Genomic DNA, 14,909 nt, shown 5'->3' with positions numbered 1-14,909 from the left:
AAACGTTGAGGATCAATAAACATTAAATTTGAACATATTGTTACGAATCCTTGGTGCGGCTTCCCAGCATAGTGGGTTCCATAGGAGATCCCAGAGCTTGGCGACAAACCTGGCGAATATTTGGCGACTTGGCGACGAATTTGGCGAATTTGGTGCCAAAATAGATTATACCCGAAACATCGAGAATTTTCCAAATCCGTCCAGCAGGAACCGAGTTACGCCTCGAACGTTCCTGATTGGTTGAGAGGCTTCTAGCCCCACCTCCTGAGACCTATAAAAGGTGCTGCAGCTGCCGGGGAGTGGACGGTGAATTGAGTCGTGGACCAATGGAGTCGAAGAGTAGTCGTGGACCGGTGGTGAATTGAGGAGAGTAGTCGAAAGCGACGGTGAAGAACTGGTCTTCCAGGGATAATCGGAACAGCGACGGAATCAAGCTAGTGCTGAACTAAGCTGTGCGCTACTGTCTGCAGTAGAGAGTCTTGTTATATGCTGCTGTTGTTGCTGCACGTCTCGGCTGAAGATAATCGTCTTCTGTGCTGTATATAGTTGTCGTCCTTGTGCTGTCCTGTGTGTCTTCGTGTATATAAACGTCGTGGTTCTATTTTCTACTGCTGATTGAGCGTGCTTCACACCATATAACCCCCACTATCCAAACGAACCCCGGAAATTTCGTAACAATATTTTCGAATTATTAAATTTAACATTTTTCGAAAATATTAATTTGAACATATTATATGAATATAAAGGATTTTATCAGTTTTAATACTATTTCGTAAACTTAATATAGCTGAATATATAGTTTAATTAGGGAATAATTTATTTGATCATTGAATATTAAAGTCTAGATTAACTTTTATTCGATTTTTTTCAAAGGATGAAAATCTTTAAATTTTGAATCTCTAATTTTAACCATAAATAAAATTATTATATTTTTGGACAGATTCACGTGTCTTTTCATTATATGGCTTAATTACAACAGCCTTTGCATTCTGCAAATAATGATTTTTTTTTATCATTCAGTTTAGAGTAAGAATGTCAATTCGAAATCTTAAGCATGTTTATGAAAAAAAAAATGAAAATTGTTTTGAAATTAAAGAGAAAATCCTTAAAATTTTAATCTCTAGTTTGAATCAGAAATAAAATATTTATGTTTTAGGCTTGATTCAGCTGACTTTTAATTGTCTGGCTTTATTAAATAATCTTTTACTATCTGCGCATAATGGTTTCTTTATTATTCAGTTTAGAGAAAGAATGAAAATTTAAAATCTGAAACATATTTTTAAAAGGGAAAATGAAATTCTGTTTTGGAATTAATGTTAAAATCAAGCAATTTTTATAGTGAAAATATAAATATTTTTATACGAAAGTATGAGCTGGGAAATTTTGATGAAACTGTAAAATTGGTTTGAATTTCTTTTATTGTTTCTATTTGTGTCCGAATTAATATTTTAAAATATATTTAAATTTAAGAAAAATTGTGTGGAAACAAAATTGGTATAATCGAAAAGCCAATTTTTCATATTTTAAAGTAACATAAAAATGATTCTTTTGCGCAAAAATGTGCTCCGAAATTATAGAAGAAAAATCATCAAAAATGTGATTAATTTCTAATTAATTTAAATTCTTATTATCATAAAATTACTTGTTAACTTATAATCTAATATTCTTTTCTTATAAATATTTATATTTCAATACTTTGAAGGAGAAAACTTCCCTGGTGAATGCTTCAAACCTATGAATCTAATATGTAGTAAATTTGAGATTTTTAGCCTGAACTCTGCCTTTTAGAGACATGCATTCCTTGAGAAGCATAATAAACACATTTTCTCAAAAGTATTCTAAGCTAATAATATCATAATCATATTAAAAAAGCTAATAATGAGATTATTATAAAAATAATTTTATGTTGTCATACTTTCTTCATTAAAATTATTTTTTGCAGATATGTGAAAAGTGATAATGCATGCCGATATACATTAAGAGTTTTGAAATGAAAATTCATTAGATTTAAAAAATTAATATAAAATTTAAACAGAGAAATCCTGTATTCCCTTTTCAGCTGCATACGAAATCTTTGAAGAGATGTCTCTTGTTTTAACTCACTAGGATATAAAAACAACTCTACCAATCAACACAATTTTTTTGTTTTAAAAAATTATATACACTTAATTAAAAAGTGGGTATCAAATTCTTTAACAGTAGCTATGATTATTTATGATGAATATATGTAATGAACACAATGGGCTTTACCTAACACAGATTTGAATGGAATTGCACAAATAAATACCACTTTTATTACCCACAATGAAAATAATTTAATTATTATCTTTCGACATTAACGACGGAGAAATTGGATTGCATGCATATTTAGGCTTAAAGCACATACTATAATTCACAATCATAATGGAAATATTTTGATTAGGAATCAAAATTACCGTGATTATATCCTAAGTAATTGTTTGTCTATACTGTTTGAATACAAAATTGAATTTCGCGTTTTTTAATACTTAACACTAGGTTTACCCAGAGGTCTTTTTGATCCCTCTGAGAAAACTTTTCGTTCATTTTCTTGAAGAAAATTATTGCTGAGAATATTTTAATTAATTTTTACTTACATTTATAAGACATCGCAAATATTATCTTTTTCTTTATGTATATTGTTACAAACCTGTAATTTTGCTTCCCAGCAAGACGAATAGTGTCATCCTAAGAAAGCCCGTTGTACGATCTGTCCTGTGTGTGCTGAGCGGGTGCCGTGTCAATGAACTCAGAGGTTGGCGATTAACTTGGCGATCATTTGGTGACTTGGCGACGAATTTGGCGAGTTTGGCGACTAAATGGATAATACCGGAAAGTTCTAGAAGTTTCATGATCCATCCAGTAATAACAGAGATACACCCAGGTACGACCTGATTGGTCTGAAGATTCTAGCCCCGCCTCCCGGAACTATAAAAGACCTGCAATCTGAAGCTGCGAGAAGAGAAGTCGTGTGTATCGGAAGTAGTGTGTGGATAGTCAGAGAAGTTGTGTGTAAGAGAGTCGGAGTCGCCGACACGTGGAGGTCTTGGAGGATTAGACAGCAAGAAAGCTGCTGAACTAATGAACTATAGCAATTAAATGTGCTGCGCTATTGCAATTGATTAGCGGTATTTGTTGTAGAAGAAAAATTTTGTAACAATATAGTATACCTACTTTTACCGAAGAGGTCATTTTGACCATTCGAATAAATATTGTTGAGAATACATGCATTTATATTTAAATATGCAACGGCTTGATAGGGACGCACATAGATTTAGGTATAAATATAGAAATAAGTATGTGTTAGTAAAATGTGTGTATATAAGAAGCAAGAAGAAAGCTAAAGTCAGAAGAAAGTCAGTCAGAACCTATTATAGGCTGTTAATAAGAAGTGTGAGTCAATGTTTTGGTAGAAGATGAGGGTAGAAAAATAGATGGTCTTGAAGATCTAGATTTGAAAGTAAACACATCTTTCAGTAAATTAGTACAGAGGAACTGCCTTTTCATCACATCACACCTCAAGAAATATATTGAAAATATAAAAGTTTTTTTTCTACTTTAACTTCATAACAGATAGGTAAATTTATATTTCTTCTATTTAAATATGGAAAGGGGTCATTTTGACCTCTGGTAGAAATTGGTATATGCCAACTCATGTAAATCTAGTGTTATGTATGTATGCAATCAAATGTCGCCATAGTAATACCAGTAGAGTGTTAAGGTTTAATGCAAATAAGAAGCGTATAAAAGTCTTTAAGGTTTTGAAAGCACTTTCTTAATAATTTTTGTATAAAAGTCTTTAAGGTTTTGAAAGCACTTTCTTAATAATTTTTATATTAAAATATTAACAGAAAATAATGTGTTCAGAACTTGATGGGCTCTGAACTTTTTATATTGTTGATTGAACCATCAGTCAGTCAGTCTCCATAGATTAAGCATTTTTACTACAAATAGATTTTTGATTCAATTTGTGACCAGTATAATAAAACTGATACTCGACTACCTCTTCCTTAAATCACTTAGTTTACTATTCTTATTGAGTCTGTTCACATGCTTCAAAACGAGATAATATCAATAATTAAATTAAACAAGATCTGACTAGATTTTAGAAAACACGAAATTGGAAGACGAAAAGTCGAAATAGAAAAGATGAAAAGTCAAATAAACAGTACTTTAACACCACTGTATGACTCTTGTAAAGTCTCGATCCAATAACAGGTAGCGTTATGATCAAATTCTTTATTTACAGCTTTATTACATAAAAACAACTCTTTCTCATCTAGGTTAAATGAATGATGCTATTTATAGCACGGAATTTAAACAAGAATAGTTCCTCGAACAAATTTGGAGAAAACGCCTTCACAAGAACAGCTAACAGGCAGTTGGCGTCTCAGGCTACTGCAGGGTTAGCTCTAGGAATCCACCGAATTTCCTTCGGGTTGAATTTTTCTCAGAAGTCCACTTCATACCAAGCTCCTCTCTCTCTCTCTTCTTCCGAAAAATCTCACCTTTTATCTTTCTCTCAGACTCCACCTTTCCTGTCCACTCCCTGTTACCCAATCACCGTTCAGAACAACCTGAATCGTCTCTGGTCGCCCGTGGGAAATGTCCATTGATGATCCACCCTCCACAATGGGAAAAATGAAGGACATCTGGACATCTGAAGTGTTTGACACTCTCGCCTTTCGAAGACACGATTTATTTCCCTGGGAAACGCACGTGTGGTTCCTTATCTGGATTAGCACTAAATGGCCAGATGACCGTACTTAAAAGGAGGGTCTTCCATTTGGCAATCTGGAGGCACTTAACACTGTGGGAGTTTCGTTGATGAAGAATGGCCCGGAATGTAAATTATCGAGTGTGGGAAAAAGGAATGTCACAGTGGTCACCCAGGGAAGAAGCTGAATCATTACACTCTCAATCTAAAATAGAAAAAAATTACTTAACGTTTTTGGACTAAAATTTCTTTTGATATACTATTTAATTCTTCTCTTAACAAAATTCACAGAACTCTAAAATTATTTTATTGACGCCAGGATCTCTAATTATTCAATCAATATTCTGATAGACAGATAAAGTTATTCATTGAAATAAATGCCAGTGAATTGTCAATATCCTTTTCTTTTAGTTATTGTTAGGGAGCTCTATTTTTATGGAATGACGCGTATGGAATTCAGGATGAATTCATGGCTCTTTTAAAGCCTTAATCTCTCACCATTTCTTTGACAGGCGTCAGTGGAGGATTTGGGATTTATTGACTGGAATAAAAAATTATTTTTATTCGATAGGCGGTCTTCATTGAAAAAGAAAAATGAGTTTCTGAAATAAAATTGCAAATTTTGCCATGGCGTTATTCGAGAAAAGTTATATAACATACTTATCAGTCAACTTTTTTCTCCAGAAAATGATTTGTTTTTAAGATAGTCATAGTAAGAAACTATACAAAATAGTTCGATGAAAAAAAAGTCCAGCTACAAAATAGTTATTACATTTTAACAAGTAAAATTATATTATTATATTCAAAAGAGTAGATAATTATTCCTTTTTGGTAGCCTTTAGTTTCGATAATGGATGAAAATCAAAGCTAATAAATATCTAATGAAGTAATGAAAGCACTTAGAATTTCATTGCAAAAATTAAAAAAAATAATTGAAAATTATTCAAGAATTGCTTATTGAAAAATTAAAATTTAGAAAATAACTACAAGCTAAATAAATTGATACCATTAAAAGAAAAATTTATTTAATTTTAAAAATTTAATTTTAAATTTAAAAAAAACTAGCTTTTTACAACAATGTTTTAGGACGTTATTTCAGGAAAACTCCAAAACTCTAGCTTCATTTTTAATTAGCCAAAAAATGATTTCAAATTGCTCTAAGGTAGTTTTTTCTATCTTCCTAAGTATGTCTCTGCCATATTTATTACCTCTAAATCTTACGATATGCCTTATAAAATGCAAACACATAAGTGCACAGGAATGCTTTTATTAGTAATAAAGATTATTCAAACAAAACGTTCATACAAATAATGTTACTTTTGATGTGAATATGTATTTAGATTATTTTGTATATATTTTTCAGATTAAAATTTGTTACTGAATGTTAACAGTATAGAGAATGTAACAATATAGAAAACAATACAGAGTAGCAGAATTATTTCTATCTGAAGTTCATAGTTGCAATTAAACTTCAAATACTAATTTTATGAAACTGATGACACAATGAATGATATTATTTCTTATTTTTTATGACGAGCAAAAGATTTTGGATGGCATAAAATACTAATTACGCATTTTATGTTGAAAAATGTCATTGTTTTTTCAGGGAATTGGTTTGTCTAACAATTTGGAAGATGCAGCTCCACGCTTATGTGTTTTATATTTATATATCGTAGTGGGTTCGAAGAATATATATTCTGCAAAAAATAAATAAATAAATAATATGTAATGTGATCAAAATTAAAACACCCTTACTCTGAGCGCTCTATACAGCTTAGCGTAAAGGCTCCAAAATTCTAGCACAGACTATTCAAGACTTGGGGAAACGGATTATGCGAGAAAAAAAATTAGTTCCAGAAATGTCAATAGATGGCACTGTACAACAAAAAAATATGCTGAAAAGACTCGAAATACACATTTGTAACACATTTTATTTGAATGTACCAAAAATTCAATCATACGGACCTTATCGATGCAAGGGAAATTCCTTAATATTAGTCTGCATTCTGTGGACAGTTTGTTCAACCGTGGATCATAATTGGTTGATTGAGATGCTTCTCACATTTACAGTGACACTGCCTTTCAAATCCGTCATGGTTACCACACGTCCTCAATAAACAATATTTTTTAAGTATCTTCAAAGCCAAAAATCACAGGGATTAAGAAGCGTGGAACGAGATGTTTAGGTTGCCGAAAACACTCAACTAATTGCTCTATCATTAGTAAAATGTTGCCGAAGAAACTGCTGTACCAGAGTCCAATATGTGAAGGAGCTTCATTTCGCAGAAAGGTAATTGAATCAAGATATTGGCACTGTTGCATTTGGGGCACAGCAAAATTTTCGAGCATCGTTTTGGTACCTACTGGTCCTTTGCGTAAATTATCAAATCGACGAAACTCTCGAAGTGCAGCTGCAGAATTGTCTTTGTTTTCATAAAACAACTTCACAAGCAAAGCACGAAGCCATCGCTAATAAGAGTGACATTTTTCCAGCTTTATCCCTTTTATGCCTAGAACAGTAGCAGCAAATCAAGGGTTTATGCAAATTTTTGTGTTTACAGTGCGAAATTGTAGTTAAAAAGAGTTTCAATTTCTTCACTTTTTTTTTTCCATACAAGCAATAGAAATTAGAAAGGAAAATTCCATACCGCATGCTTTTTTTTTGTGATTATTTTTGTCTTTTTAGTATATTTTCTATTGTGCAGGGCCATCTATTGGTGTTTCTGGAATATTTTTTTTTTTTGCTTGTATATTCAAGAATATTGTAGCCCTTATACAAAGTATGTAGTTCGCTGTATAGAGAGCTAAGAGTAGGGATGTTTTAATTTGATCACCTTGTATATGCTTTAATAGAGAAACATTTGTTATTTCCCAATTTAAATGGCATAACGATACAGGCTGAGCGTCGAAAAGAAATCACTAGATGTAGTGTCCAAAAAACACTAAATTAATTGTACTTCAACAAGCTTTGGAGATAATATTTTTTCAACTTTGCCTTTCAGCCATAAAACAATAATCAATTAGTCACAAACTTCTGTATATTTTAAGTATTTATCTTTCAAAACTTTGATCTATCACAACGGAAGGATAGAAGTTTTCATGGGAAGTTTGAAGCAAGGATAGATGCTCCCATGAGAAGTTAATGTGTTCATGCTGAAGTGATCTCCCAAATTTATTCCAGAAATCTCTTTAGACATAAAATAAAAATTGAGCGTAAAAATTTATGGGGTTCTTTTTATGGGTGAATTTTATTTTATCCGAAACTGTAAACTCTTTAGTTGGCTTCAACTTCAGTTATACTTTTTTGGAAGATCTTTCGTGCCACATGTGTTCATATCTGCCTGAAGGGGATAAACTGTTTTCGATCATATATTTTACTCTGTGTGGCTGTCTGAATTTTTAAGTAGACTTAATACGATTCAGCCAGTTTATTTTTTGTTTAAAAGCTCTAAATATGTCAGGCATGTAATTACAATAAAAAGTCGATATATGATTTTATGATATAAATATGATTTTTTAAAAGTTAATACTCTTAATATTCGAGCTTATTATTTAATATTCGCGATATCTTTTTTTATAAAATCGTTTAAATTCTATTTCTAAGTCCATTTTTTGGAAGTTACACTGATTTTTATATTTGTATTTATATATATTTTAATGTTATTTTGCATCTTTTGATGCTATTTTCTTAAATTCTAACATTTGATAGAATTTTATTACGAAAAAGCTCATAAAATAAAATATGATGCATAATTTTTTGTTTAAACTTGGTACAATAATTCCACAATATGTTCTATAGTTCCTGAGAACATATGGAGAATAATTATTCTATCCATTTAGATATATTATACAGTTGCTTTAATGCTTTACAATGGGAAAAAATTAAAATTTCTTATTATTTATGATTCGAACCCCAATATTCAAAGAGTACTCAGAAGTACGGCTTATCTTTTAGTTCAGAAACTAGGTAATATTTTTCTTAAGTTATCTGGAAAATAAACAAATCATTTGATAAACTTCTGAGCTAAAACATTTTTGCTTTATACCTATCTTTAGCCAAAAAAAAAAAGTACTTTTTTCCACTTTTTAAAAGACTTTTATAACTTAACTGGTATATTTCGGTTTCATATGTGTTTTTCCGATCTTTTTCATGCAAAAATTCAAAAAATATAAGTATTTTTAAGAACAAAATTCCGTTAAACTCGACAGGTTCACTATAGTAAATGTATGGTGACATAGTCAGTAGGCCTCAATAACAGATAACGTCGTTTATTAACACGAAGGCACAAATACACAGCCGAGACATACACGAGTAATACACAGCAGCATTTAGAACAAAGAGCAGCCCACAAGTAGTAATCGGTAGTAACTACCGGTTACTACTTCTCCGATTACTTCTCTACCGATTCCCCATGTAGCTATTCTTTAAGCTCTCTCTAAACGCCTGCTATTCTCTACTGTTTCCCCACTTTAGCTGTACTCAACTGTTGACTCACTACTGAATAAGTGGCTATTCAACACAAGACTCGATGCTGTTTCAATACTAAGCTCCTTGACTTGGAGATTAGACTTGGTGCACGACTAATTCTTGACTAGGCACATGACTCAATTCTCAATCCACTAATTACTTGAGTTCCACTCAACATTTGGGCTTCTCTAAATTGATCCAACTAATTAGTCGCTGATTCAACACACATTCAATATACTACTGACTTCGGCTTACAAGGGGGGGGGCACAGGGTTGAAATCTGAGATCGAGATGAGATTTAGTATAATGATAGTATTCATTTAGAATGTTCATTCATGAAAACAACGCAATAGCCAGTCAATTTCCAGAAAATGGTCCTCAAACTTTGGGTAAAGATTATGTACTGATAACTTGACCCCCGTCCCGATGATCCCGATGGCATGGTTGTCTAGGTAACCGTCTCGTATGTGGAAGGTCAGAGTTTGAACCTGGCAAGGATTTTTGTTTCTTTTTTAATAACTTTTATTCAATTAAAAATTTACAAATACTCTTAATTAATATGTTTTTAATTTTTGTCATCCAAAATAAATATTTATTATTGAAATGCATAATAATAAAATTAAAATTTTAAAAGAAAAAAAGTTATAAATACAGTTGCATTTTTTAAACAAAATAAAATTATTTAAATTTAATTAACTATTTACAGATAGTTTTAATAAATATGCTACTTATTTTCATGCAAGGATAAAAGTTTATTCTTTTAATACTTAAATTATAATTTAATGTTTAAAGAAAAAATAATTAAAAACGTAACATTAATGGCTACAGATAATTTAACTTGCTTACATCATTTTCAAACAATTAATTTTCAAATACTTGGATTTCAATAATAATAAATTATCAATTCTAACTCAACGAAGCTGTATTTATATCAAAAATTGAAGGAAGCAGATGATATTTGTTAAATATGTAAGCAAGTATCCCCAACTGCAGTAATCAAAAGAAATAGTAGAAAGCAGGTGTTAATTTATTGAATGCGTAGGCAGGTGGTTCAAAGCATATCAAGCGTATACAAAATTCTTATTTAATCGAACATGATCAAGACATAAATTCTTGCGAAGATAGTGTAAAAGATAGTACCATCAATTGCCATCACCAATTTTTAATAAGATGATAAGGTATGCATGGTGCGCTGCCCAACAATCTGCTGAAAGAGAAATATTTTTAAATGTAAATGAAGTTTGTTTTCCCATAGATCTCTTAAAGAAACCTTGCTCTTTTGGACAATCATCATTTATCAATTGTGCAAGATGTCGAAATATATTTTGTTTCCAATGTTTTTCCTATAGTTACCATTCTGGTTCTTGTATATAATCGAAAGTAAATGTATATAGTATAATTTTTTAGAAATGTTGAATAATTTTTTTTACGTTGTGAGTACTTATAATAAATAATTATCATCATTCGTGTTATATTTATTACTATTTTTTTTAAATATTAATTTACAATTTAAGTATTAAAATAATAAACATTTATCCTTGTATAAAAATAAGTAGCATATTAATTAAAACTATCTGTAAATAGTTAATTAAATTTAAATAATTTTATTTTTTTTAAAAATGCATCTGTATTTATAATTTTTTCTTTTAAAATTTTAATTTTATTATTATGTGTTTCCATAAAAAAATTATTATTTTGGATGAAAAAAATTAAAAACATATTAATTAAGAGTATTTGTAAATTTTTAATTGAATAAAAGCTATTTAAAAAGAAAAAAAAATCTTAGCTAGGTTCGAACCCTGACCTTCCGCATACGAGACGGTTACCTAGACAACCATGCCATCGGGAGCATCAGGACGGTAGTCAAGTTATCCGTATATAAGCTTTACTAAAAGTCTGAGGACCATTTTCTGGAAATTGACTGGCTATTGCATTTTAATATTTTCATGAATGAACATTCTAAAGGTATACTATCATTATACTAAATATCATACTGATCTCAGATTTCAACCCCGTGCCCTCCCCTTCTTAAACAGCCAGTCTTTTATAGCATCCGAAGCAGAGCATAGATGGTTCTCGAACAATCAAGCATAATTTGTCTCTTATTGGTCCTATCGCCAAAATTCCTGAAAATTCCAGTGTTATCCATTTTGACACCCTAGTCGTCAAATTTATCGCCAATCCCGGGGGTCTAAGATCCGGCTTCCGATCAGCATCGAATAGAGCTATCCGTAAAACTATTGAACTAACAGTGCTAGGAAGCAATATTACAGGTTCCAAACAGAATTTTAGAACGTTTTTCAAAAAATTCATCCCGAACACAGTCCCACATACCTTAAGATAATTTTTTTAAATCAATAAAATAATAAAAGCTATATACTTTTAGTTAATATTCGGATTTTTTTTAACTCTTTGTCTTTCTTTTGCAGGTTTCCATGATGATCTCAGCTATGCCAGCAGTTGCGGTGCGCCGCGGTCGGAAAAAGAGCAAGACCTTTGGCCGCTTCAACTTACCTCAGAGTCACCACTCGAGTACTTCCTCACTCAATGGACGCAACAGAAGCTTCACCAGACGCCAGGGAGGGCAGAGCATCAGCACCATCAGCACCCAATACGGTGGGAACAGGGCTTTCCGACACCGCGTGCGGTACGACAGCGAACTCGACAGACAGAGACGCAGATTCCTCATCTACATGGGGACGTTGTTCCTCATCACGGGCCTGCTGCTGGTCTTCATAGGAGTCGGAGCCACAGTGCCCATGGCACAGACCGTGGGCCTCGTTCTCTTAGGCATCGGTGCCGTTCTCTGCATCATCAAGGTTTTCTGTTCGGAAGCGCATGTCACGGACGTGCCACAGAAGATCGTCGTGGAGGACGTCGACGTGGAGTCCAACTCGGCTGGTAACAACGAGGAGGCGGATGCTACCACGCCGCTCGCCAAAATTTCGGAATTTACGGAACTGCCCACTTCCGATTCGGCTAACTCTACAGCCCCAACCCCGCAGGAGGGCGCTGAAAATACCAGCCATCAGAATAGCATTACGCCAACCAGTCCACCAAACAGCATACCGGAGACGCAAGTTTTGATCGGCAACGACTCCAGCGGAAGGTACTAGGACTCTTGTCACAGATCATGAAACTCCATCCTTTGACATCCCATTGATTTTATTTTGCGATGATTTGAAAAAGAACCTTGGGAATGATGAAACTCCTACAGGAAAAAAAAAATGTGCGGATTATTTACTTTGGCGAAGTATTGAGACAGGAACCGATTCTAAAACTCTATGCATCATTGCATAGCATCAGTTTTGTTCCTTATATGTGAAAAAAAAGAAAGCATATTAATGGAAAAAATCTTTAAACCGATTGATAAATATTATTTTTGAAATGTTCGTTTAACTAAAGAGACTATCATTGAGAATTTAAATATTTAAGATATTTTGTATGGAAATTAACTCCTTGTATTTTTCCCGAATCGGATCAAAGGCGCTGCTTACAGTGGCATTGCAGTTAACCATTTGTTCATCTTCTACAGAATCAGAATGAAGTATCGATATTTCATTTATAATGAAATTTTCCACAGTGATCAACCAAAAATTAAATATTTTTCGTCTCGTTCATTTCAGTGTCGTGATTTCAGCTTTATTCCTGCATTCTTTAAAGACATAGAAAAGATATTACTTTTTATTTAATAAATTGCTTCTCAAGTAAATGGGTTAAGATAAGCTGTATATCATATAAAATAATCACATTAGCGAATAATTTATGAAGGATTTGAAATGGAAGAATTTTCTAGGCAATCATTACGAATCAAAATGAAAATAATAAGCATGCCAGATATCTTTAACCTTCTCATGAAACAATTTTCGTCTATATTTTAAAAAAAATTATCACCAGAAATTTCATTGTAATATAATTCGCATTAAAGCATTAAAAATATATTAAACATTACATTAATAGAATAAAAAATATATCAAAATATATTCTTATTTCCAAATGCAATGTGCTAACTATATTTTTTAGTTAAATTAACTATTCACTTTAAAGCTGCTATTTGGCTTTATTGAGGCAAATTTTGCCATTAATGTTAAATACAATAGACTACAAAAGAATGCTTCAACGTATTTTGTAATGCTGTGTTTACAAAGCATAAATATATATAATTCCATTACCTTTCTTAGAAAATTCCACCATCAATGAATTCGAATCCACAGTGCTTTAAAAATACATAAAGGTGTCTCTCAAGTTTCTGTTTAGAACTCGTCATAAAATAAGAAGTTCTTTTTTTTTATTTCGACAATTTGCTACTGTTTCCAATATTTTAAATTGATCTGAAAATAATATTCCCATTCTAATATTATATGAAAATAGGGGAGGTATATTATTTCAGAATTCTTATTAGAAGGTACATCTGTTTTCATATTAATACCTCGATAAAGGTAAAACTACAATTATTATTAGTAAGAAACTTTGTAAAATATGTTGACAAAGTTGTAAAATGAGGAAGCTTGTTATTTTTATTTAATGTTGCTGTCCATCTTTACTTTTATAACACCCATCCAATATCCATATCGTTGTCGACCAAAACTTGGTGCTACTACGACTCAAATCACTTAGCACTACTAAAGCAAGAATCATTGCTGCAATTGCCTTTAATCTAAGAACCATGTGCAAATGATATGATGAACTGACTTTAACAACTAATTGCTTGTTCATCAGACTCATGTTGCTCCTCACTTTGTGAAAACGTTCAAAGAATGTTTCTGTGTGCAAAAGATATCAGTCTTGGTGTATAAACACGCCATCAAATGATTCGATGAATGACATGATGATCAACATAAACTTTTCAATATGAACTGTAATCATAGAAGACTTCTTCGTTCTTTATGAGAATGGCAATGGAACTATTTCAAGAAGAATAGGAACTTCAGTATTACATGACGCAAAAAGAATTTTTTTTAATTACGGTCTGAGGTAACAGTGTATTGATGCCACCATGAAACTGTCACAGTAGTGATGTGTATCAGAATTCAATGGTAGTTTGGCTTCCAGTAAATGTTAACTAGGCAGCTGATCGTCTTGAAGTGTGTATTATACAACCGAAATTTGAATTTCATTTCAACCATTAATAATTGAAAAATTCTGCAAATATGGGCGCTCATAAACATCATTATTATCAAAATAGTAATAAAAGAAATTTAAAAATCATGTTTAAATAAAATGATAGTTTCATATAGGCGAGGTTGCGAACATATTGACGCAAATTTTGAAAATAAAGTATAACATTCCAAGCATATAAAAATTTTGTAGTTAATTTATTAAATCACTATTTCAGGAGCCCATATTTGAAAAATAAACAGCTCTTGCAACCATTACTCAGTTTTATAGCAATTTAAAATCTTGTTATCTTAAATTGCACTTACTTAATTTGATTTAAGGTGGGTTATAAGACCTCCAATAGGCAGACCATGCGCAGAAAAGCTGAAAAATGATATTCGGTAGATGGCAATTACTTGTCCCGACGGCTCAACAACATGCCGCTGTATTGTTTTTTCTTACTGCGCATGCGTTTGTAGAACTTGGAGGGGGGGGGGCGTGAAAAAATTGATCACTTAACATAGATTAATTCCGAAATTTTTTTCTCTTTGTTCTTTCTGATGCCAGGTTGTGTGTTTTTTTTTCTATAATTTTCTAAATTTAAGTATG

At 32.0% G+C, this 14,909-nt stretch overlaps 1 protein-coding gene across 1 annotated transcript in view; it reads left to right on the top strand.

Annotated features, from left to right (window-relative positions):
* LOC129972139 (uncharacterized) overlaps nucleotides 1–14,673 on the top strand; it is a 131,776-nt gene extending 117,103 nt beyond the window's left edge. Inside the window, exon 2 of the mRNA XM_056086149.1 lies at nucleotides 11,633–14,673. Within this exon, the coding sequence (XP_055942124.1) occupies nucleotides 11,639–12,319 (681 nt within the window). The 5' untranslated portion in view covers nucleotides 11,633–11,638 and the 3' untranslated portion in view covers nucleotides 12,320–14,673. The remainder of the gene's footprint in view (nucleotides 1–11,632) is intronic.
* Nucleotides 14,674–14,909: the final 236 nt, after the last annotated feature.

The sequence above is a fragment of the Argiope bruennichi genome, chromosome 6 (genome assembly GCF_947563725.1).
Source record: "Argiope bruennichi chromosome 6, qqArgBrue1.1, whole genome shotgun sequence".
Lineage (NCBI taxonomy): Eukaryota > Metazoa > Arthropoda > Arachnida > Araneae > Araneidae > Argiope > Argiope bruennichi.
This window is presented reverse-complemented; position numbering and strand designations above follow the sequence as displayed.